Genomic DNA, 8805 nt, shown 5'->3' on the forward strand with positions numbered 1-8805 from the left:
GTAAACCCGGGAGGCGGAGCTTGCAGTGAGCTGAGATCTGGCCACTGCACTCCAGCCCGGGCGACAGAGCGAGACTCTGTCTCAAAAAAAAAAAAGAAATCTTCACATTGGAATCAGGATATGTTGATGGCAGCCTGTGTTCAGATACATTGAGATGTCACTTCGGTGGGGCCCACCTCGACACTTGAAATCACCTTAGGCCAGGCACAGTGGCCCACACTGGTCGTCCCAGCACTTTAGGAGGCAGAAGAATCACTTGAGCCCAGGAGTTTTGAGACGAGCCTGAGCAACAGCGAAACCCTAGCCCCATTTAAAAAAAAGAGACCTTTTAAGTTGTTGACCACTCTCCTTGAGGTATAAACACTTAGCTCCCAAAATGCCAGGCGGCAACAAGATGTCTATGCCGAGGGCCAGTGAATGCGCCCTCCTTCATGAGAGAGGCCTGCTGTGAAGAGAGCGGAACCTGGCAGTGCATAGTGATGCAGTTAGCCTACATCCAGCACAGTGCTCAGCACAGCTCACACCCGGCATGGGGCTCAGCAGTGCATAGTGATGCAGTTAGCTTACATCCGGTCCCGCGTTCAGCACAGCTTACATCTGGCATGGGGTGCAGCGGCGCGCGGTGATGCAGTTAGCTTACATCCAGCATGGGGTTCGTGTTGCCAGCAGGAATGCGCAAGCCTGTGCTGTGATGAGCGCTGCTGCAACTGCTCTATGCCCTGCACTCTGGGTCGATTGCATCATTGAGGTGTCTTTCACTGACTGCCCACCTCCCCTGCTGTTGGCTCTGCACAGGCAGAGCTTTGTTTGCTTCACACGTGTCCCTGATACCCAGGACCTTGTGCAGCAAGTGACACAGTCACAGTTGTGGCTCTGCTGATCCCTCGGTGTCTTGGTGTGTCCCTGCCCTCGCCTAGGTGGACAACGCGTACTGGCTGTGGACTTTCCAGGGCCGCCTCCTGCAGAAGAACAACAAGGACCGCTTCTGCCAGCTGCTGTGGCGGCCCCGGCCTCCCACACTCCTGAGCCAGGAGCAGATCAAGGTCAGCATTCCCCCATCCCCGCTGCAGGGCACTGGAGGCGATTGTGGCGTTGAAAAGTAGTCAGTTTTTTCTGTTATTGTTAGGGTGGTGACTGGGGGATAGAAATGTGACATTTGCAAGGATGCCTTGAAGAGATGCAGGAACAGTGAGAACTGAATGGAATAGAACAGCTCTAGGAGAATAGCCTGAGGAGCAGTGAGAACCGAATGGAATAGAACAGCTCTAGGAGAGTAGCCTGAGGAATAGTGAGAACCGAATGGGATAGAACAGCTCTAGGAGAGTAGCCTGAGGAATAGTGAGAACCGAATGGGATAGAACAGCTCTAGGAGAGTAGCCTGAGGAATAGTGAGAACTGAATGGGATAGAACAGCTCTAGGAGAGTAGCCTGAGGCCTTCAGCTTGTTTAGGGGAGTTTTGCATGAACCCGAGGGGTAGATAAAAAGATACCAGGGCCATTAAAAAGTCCTGGTGGGAATAGAAGCAGCTGGTCTGGGGTTTACATAATTGTGGTAAAATAGGCGGATGGTCTTAGGTCAGAGCGAAGAGGAGGGTTAAATCCCAAGAAGAAAGTCTCAACGGGAAAGACGAGGAAGGAGCGGGCGCGAGCACTCCTGGGAAGCTGTGTTCTATGAATGACCCTGGGTGTCACGTCATGTCAGCAACTCTGAAGAGTGCGTTTGTGCTTCTTGCTTTGAATGTTAAATCCTGAGTGGTGGGTCTTTTGTTTCAGCAAATTAAAAAGGATCTGAAGAAATACTCGAAGATCTTTGAACAGAAGGATCGTTTGAGCCAGTCCAAAGCCTCCAAGGTGAGCCTTGTTCCCCAAAGGGAGGGCCGTGCTGGGACATCTGCCGTCACGGCAAAGCGGGCCCGCATCAGGGCTGCCGGCGGCGCTGTGTGTGCTCAGAGTTGCTTCTGCCCTGAAGACACTGGTTCTGTTTCTCCCCTAGGAGGGATGCAGTGGGGAACTGGGGCTGGCGCGGGGGCCTGGAGTTGCGACCTCACTGCTGCCTTGTGGGCGGGGGACAGTGTTGGGGGAAGAGTGAAAACGAATGGAGCGACCATTCCTGCTTGAGCGCCTCCAAATGCTGTCATCCTGGCACTGTCCACCTGGGTGTGGGCTCTTCGCGACGGGGAGGCACGTGTCTTACCAGTTCTGTGGCTTTCTCCAACCTCACGCATAGGAATTGGTGGAGAGAAGGCGCACCATGATGGAAGACTTCCGGAAGTACCGAAAAATGGCCCAGGAGCTCTATATGGAGCAGAAAAACGAGCGCCTGGAGTTGCGAGGAGGTAACGTAGAGATCCCTCAGTCACCAGGAGCTGGCCCTTCCGCCGCCCACAGGCCCCAGTGCACACGGACTCCCGCGCTCTTCCCACTGGCCTCGGTGGTGCCACTCGGCTTGTGCCCCCGTGGGTGACCTGCGCCCTTTGTCCCCCCAGGTGTGGACACTGACGAGCTGGACAGCAACGTGGATGACTGGGAAGAGGAGACCATCGAGTTCTTCGTCACGGAGGAAATCATCCCTCTCGGGAACCAGGAGTGACCTGGGAGTGCTGTGGTGAGCGTCTGCAGAGGGCGCGGCGGGGTCCCCGTTGGCTGCTTGCAGCTGCTTCTGTTACCCATCACGGAGAAAGCACCTTCTTTAAGGCAGAGGTGAAGCCCCAGTGTCGTGTGCCCAGGGTTAGCTGAGCCTCGTGTGAAATGTGAAGTCGGTGCCGACGTGGCCTCGACTGCTCCCTCTGACCGCATCGCAGATGACCCTTTTCAGGCCATGCTGGGTGAGGGAGGAGCCGTGGCCAGGTGCTGGGAAGTGCTAGGAAGAGGAGGGTGGCCATGCCTGGCCATTTCCTGAGGCCTGTGCTAGTGACGGCCGCGGTGTGTCCACCAGAAAGAAACGCTGGCGTGTGCGGCTGCAACTCTGGTTCTGGCAGTTCTGAGAGGAGCCTTCCAAGTCGGGGGCTGGGGAGCAGAGTGCGGGATCTCCTGAGTCCTGGGGGCCTCCGTGCCTCACAGCACGGGCATTTATGGGACAGAAGGCCCGTGGGGTGCCTGAGGGTGGCCTGGTTGCTGTCCTCAGGGCGGGACCATGAGCGAGTAGGGGTGGCATGTGGGTTCGGCTCTCTGTGGCCAGGGCAACTCCTGTTGCGGGACTCAACGTCAGCCCCAAGGCGATGTTCAGGGGGTCCCTCAGCATTTTGAGGTGCTGTTTAGGGCCTCCATGCGTGCCTGTCCAGGGGACAGACTGCACCCGCTGCTCCCGCGCTAAGCTGCAGGACAGAGCGTGAGCCGCGGTTCCTCTGTTGCAGTGCAGCCGCGTGTGGTGTGTGGAGCCAAGGCCATCCTGCAGGAAGCCCGCGTGACTCCCTCCGGCTCCCCGTGCTCTCTGGCTCTGGACTGTGACCACGCCTGGATTCTGCCATTGCGACACATTTTTGTGCCTTTCAGCCCCTGGTGTCTGCAGTGGGGTGTTTAAGGCACCCGCTTCCACTTCTTCCTTTTTTTTTTTTCCCTGAGACAGAGTCTCACTCTGTCGCCCAGGCTGGAGTGCAGTGGCCGGATCTCAGCTCACTGCAAGCTCCGCCTCCCGGGTTCGCGCCATTCTCCTGCCTCAGCCTCCCGAGTAGCTGGGACTACAGGTGCCCGCCACCTCGCCCGGCTAGTCTTTTGTATTTTTAATAGAGACGGGGGGGTTTCACCGTGTTTGCCAGGATGGTCTCAATCTCCTGACCTCGTAATCTGCCCGCCTCGGCCTCCCAAAGTGCTGGGATTACAGGCGTGAGCCACCGCGCCCGGCCCACTTCTTTCTTGTTTGGAGTTTTCTGTCGGGACCACTGGTGTTGGCTCCGTAGACTCTTAGCAACGCCGCCGGCAGCACCTTCTGCGCCCAGTGATGTTTCCACGGTGCCTGTACACAGCTGAGCGGCGTTTCCGTTGAAGGACTTGCATCCCCATCGTGGGCAGTGCTGGACGTGTCCCGGAGACCCACCGGGAGGGCGCCGCCATGCCTCATACCCCCACCGTGCAGGTTGTGGCTGGTTTTCTCCACAGGTTGAATGTGGAAATAAAAGCAAACTTGTATGAAAAACCCGCCTTTCTCCTCTCTTTGAATGTAGATAGTGACCTTGAACTTGGTGCCTGCCTCCCTCCCCAGTGGCAAGGGCCTGCTTGCCCAGCCAGACCTCTGCAGGGCACTGTCCTGTCCAGTCATCACACACACTCGTCTACCCTGTGTCCAGCGATGCACTAGTCACACCACAGTCTCTTCTGTTGCGTTGTTTTCTGTGAAAGATGCTGGTCACTTTACCTGGTGAGAACCATGTGACTTTCCCCTGGAGTTAGACATGTTGGGAAACTTGTATTGAGAATGGTCAGTTCCGCCCGTTTTTAAATTTTTAGACGGTGTCTCACACTGTCGCCCAGGCTGGAGTACGGTGGCATGATCTTGGCTCACTGCAACCTCCTCCTCCTGGGTTCAAACAATTCTCCTGCCTCAGCTTCCCACAGTGCTGGAATTACAGGTGTGAGCCACCGTGCCCGGCCAGTTCTGCCCATTTTTATGCGGTCATCTTGAACTTGTTTCCTGTTGGGAAGGGAGCACATAAATCGGGGGAATTTCAGCGCCTCCTGTTCACAGGGTCTCACTTCCCAGCAGCACCTGTGACCCTGCAGTTTCGTCCACCTCTTTTCAACTCGTCAGACCTGAGGCAGCACTCAGAACTCACAGCCAAGGGATGTTTACAAACCTAAGGCAACGTTTGGAGACGGAGGGGCTGTAATTCACAGGGCAGAGGACCCAGGCGCCTGCCGCCCTGGAGGAGTGGCCTAGAGCCTCGGGTGCCACGGTCTCCCGGGTGTGAGGAGGGTACCTTGGTGCATTTGCTTTTTTGTGAGCCCTACGTGTCTCTCATCTGCAATTCTAAAATTGTAGAATGGTTGCAATCCTGCCGTTTGTGCTGTGTCCCTGCATTGCACATTTTATTAGTAATTCTTGTTTACACTCATGCTGCTTAAACTCTAGTGTGCCAAGAAACCGTTTTTCTGATTTCATGGAAAGAAGAAAGACACAGTTCTACCACATGACAGAGTTTTAACAGACCTTCTAAAAACATGAACTTTCCACTGTTTTAAATGTACTAGTTGTCATTGTTGCATATAATTCATAAATAAAGGATTTCTGAAGCCCTCTTGTTGGTTTTAACTTTGCTACGGTAGACATGGATCTCCCAGAGCCGGCCTGCTGCGGAGGGACTTCCTGGGTATCAGGGTCCCCAGGGCTGGCAGGCTCAGGACGTCAGGGTGGGCTTGGGACCCCTGCTGCAGGCACGGCCTTGGTTGTGTTTGGGAGGCCAAGGCAGGCAAGAACACGGGGACCCATAGCTCTTGACCACTGCCCTCAAGGTCATAGGAACAGACTGGACAAACTGTGCATGTCCAGGGTGGAGCCATCTACTGGGGCAGGCAGGGAAAACCATTAATTAGCTGCTGGACAACTATTAGGTAGGAACTTACTGTGGGGAACAGGAATGATTTTGCTCCATGGAGCTTCCATTCAACCAGGAAAGACAGATATGAAACATTTTTCACAAAATGTTACTTAATCATAGATGTGCCAAGCACTGTGAAGGAGAAGGCAGGGTGTCATCAGAGCAGGTGGCAGGTGGCCCAGAGCGAGGGTCTGGGAGTGTCTCACTGGGAAAGTGAAGTCTGAGCTGAGATGGTTGGTCTAGACTCAACACTATTTGGGTTCCTGAGACTCAAATCCAGGTAGCCTGACTCCAAGCCAGGCAAAGAGGGGGTTTAAATTCCTCTAAATCATCTATCCATTTATCCACAAGTCCAACCATCCATCTACTCATCCACCTATTTACACATCTACCTGCTCACCCATCCATCCATTTGCCCTCTGTTCACCCATCTACCCATCCATCCATCCACCCATCCATCCTTCCACCCATCCATTCATCCAAACTCATCCATCCATCCATCCATCTACCCATCCATTCATCCATATCCATCCATCCATCCATCCACCCACCCATCCATCCATTTATCCATCCTCATCCATCCATCCATCCATTCATCCATTCACCCATCCCCAATCATTCATCTCCATCCATCTACCCATTCATCCACTCATCCATCTATCCATCCATCCATCCATCCATCCATCCATCCATCTACCATGCATCTATCCATCCATCCATCCATTCTTTCATACATCCACCCATCCCCAACCATTCACCTCCATCCATCCACCTATTCATCCACTCATCCATCATTCATCCATCCATCTATCCATCTACCGTGCATCTATCCATTCATCCAGCCATTCTTCCATCATCCACCCATTCCCAGCCATTCATCTCCATCCATCCATCTACCCATTCATCTAGTCATCCATCTATCTATCCATCATCCATCCATCCACCATGCATCTATGCATCCATCCATTTTTCCATCCATCTACCCATCCTCAACCATACATCCTCATCCATCCACCCTCTATTCATCCACCCAACGACCCATCATCCATCCATCATTTACCCATCCATTTATTTATCATCCCCAACCATTCATACTCATCTATCCATCTACCCTCCAGCCTCCATCTGTCCATCACTATCCATTCATTCTCTCTCTCCATCCATTCACCATCCACCACCCATGCATCCATCTCCATTCACTCATCTATCCATGAGCTTCTCTGTGGGCCAGACACCATCTTAGTGGGTGGGCATGGAGTTCAACCCTGACTTAGGTGGCACTGCTCCTGGTTCAGCCAGCTCCCTTCCTGCCCGTAGTTCCAATGCTGTCCCATGACACAGAGGAGGACAGCCACATACAGATGAACAAGATCTGGGCACAGCTCATCGGGGCCTTCAAGGAGCAGATGGAGATGTGACACAGCCTGGTGGAGCTGAAGAACACCAACATCGAGCTGCACATGGACGTGTCCCGCCACCTGCTGACCATTGCAGAGTGAGTGTGCCCGCCGGCTCGGCCCCACCCGGACCCCAGCACTGTCCCTCCTAACAGGGCAGGGCCGGCCTGCCAGAGCAGAGGGGCCGCTGCTGGGAGCTCCTTTTGCTGTTGTCCAGCCACCCTCTGCTGCCTGCAGGTTCCTGTTCCTCCCCTGCTCACCTGCCTCTGTGGCTATGCTGGGCCAGGTAGGAGAGGCTTCCAGATTCCTTTCATCTCTCACACAGGCTGGAGTCCAGAGGCAGCCTGGTAGGTCAGCTAGGCCCAACCCCACTATGGGAGGGGATACTGTAGCGTAGAGGAGATGTGGGCTTGCCCCGTCCTATACCAGGGCTTTTCTCTCGTTGGACACTCACTCCCTGCTCAGACCCACTGAGCACAGAGTGGCCATGTGCAGAGACACTGGCCATGTGATTCCCATCCACACCAGGGTGCATCTGGAGGTGAAAGGGGCTGTTAACATTACACTGGGCTGGCCAGGTGTGGTGGCTCACGCCTGTAATCCCAGCACTTTGGGAGGCCAAGGTGGGTGGATCACCTGAGGTCAGGAATCCAAGACCAGCCTGGCCAACATGGTGAAATCCCGTCTCTACTAAAAATACAAAAATTACCCGGGCATGGTGGTGGGCGCCTGTAATACCAGCTACTCGGGAGGCTGAGGTAGGAGAATTGCTTGAACTTGGGAGGCGGAGGTTGTAGTGAGCTGAGATCATGCCATTGCACGCTAGCCCAGATGGCAGAATGGGACTCCGTCTCAAAAAAAAAACAAAAACAACAACAAAAACAGCAACAACAACAAAAAAACAATCACACTGGGACAATCGTGTTCTCTGGGACTGCCCTGGACAAACCAGGACCCTTGGCCACCACACTTATGGGTGACTTAAAACCTGGTGCTGGCCAGGCACAGTGGCTCATGCCTGTAATCACAGCACTTTGGGAGGCTGAGGCGGATGGATCACTCGAGGTCAGGAGTTCAAAACCAGCGTGGCCAACATCAGTGCAGCCAACATGGTGAAATGTCGCCTCTACTAAAAATACAACAAAATTAGCCGGGCATGGAGGCGTACAGCTGGAATCCCAGCTACTTGGGAGGCTGAGGCAGGAGAATTGCTTGAACCCAGGAGGCGGAGGTTGCAGTGAGCTGAGATCGCACCACTGCGCTCCAGCCTGGCAACAGAGTGAGACTCCGTCTCAAAAAACCAAAAACAAACAAACAAAAACACTGGACAATTGTGTCCCCTGGGACTGCCCTGGACAAACCAGGACCCATGGCCACCACACTTATGGGTGACTTAAAACCTGGTTCTGGCTGGGCATGGCGGCTCACTCCTATAATCCCAGCACTTTGGGAGGCCAAGGCAGGTGGATCACTTGAGGTCAGGAGTTCAAAACTAGCGTGGCCAACATAGTGAAACCCCGTCTCTACTAAAAATACAAAAAAATTAGCTGGGCATGGTGGTGTGCACCTGTAATCCCAGCTACTTGGGAGGCTGAGGTGGGAGAATCGCTTGAACCCAGGAGGCGGAGATTGCAGTGAGTCAAGATCATGCCACTGCACTTCAGCCTGGGTGACAGAACGAGACTCTATCTCAAAAAACAAAACAAAACAAAGCCTAGTGTTGTGATTTAAGCTGATTTCTTCTTCACCTTCTGCTCCCAATATTCCCCCCACTGTCTTTTTCCTATTCTTCCTTCCTTCCATTTATTTATTTGTTTATTTATTTATTTAGAGACAGAGTCTTGCTCTGCTGTCCAGGCTGGAGTGCAGTGGCGTGA

The 8805-nt window shown here is 53.8% G+C and overlaps 1 protein-coding gene across 1 annotated transcript in view; it reads left to right on the forward strand.

The window, feature by feature from the left end:
- The window catches only part of EIF3B (eukaryotic translation initiation factor 3, subunit B), a 26055-nt gene extending 22515 nt beyond the window's left edge, over positions 1–3540 (forward strand). Inside the window, exons 15-19 of the mRNA XM_011956966.1 lie at positions 918–1043; positions 1774–1851; positions 2228–2336; positions 2487–2605; positions 3282–3540. Of these exons, the coding sequence (XP_011812356.1) occupies positions 918–1043; positions 1774–1851; positions 2228–2336; positions 2487–2590 (417 nt within the window). The 3' untranslated portion in view covers positions 2591–2605; positions 3282–3540. The remainder of the gene's footprint in view (positions 1–917; positions 1044–1773; positions 1852–2227; positions 2337–2486; positions 2606–3281) is intronic.
- The last annotated feature ends 5265 nt before the right edge of the window (positions 3541–8805 follow it).

This window comes from Colobus angolensis, unplaced genomic scaffold, assembly GCF_000951035.1.
Source record: "Colobus angolensis palliatus isolate OR3802 unplaced genomic scaffold, Cang.pa_1.0 Scaffold43, whole genome shotgun sequence".
Lineage (NCBI taxonomy): Eukaryota > Metazoa > Chordata > Mammalia > Primates > Cercopithecidae > Colobus > Colobus angolensis.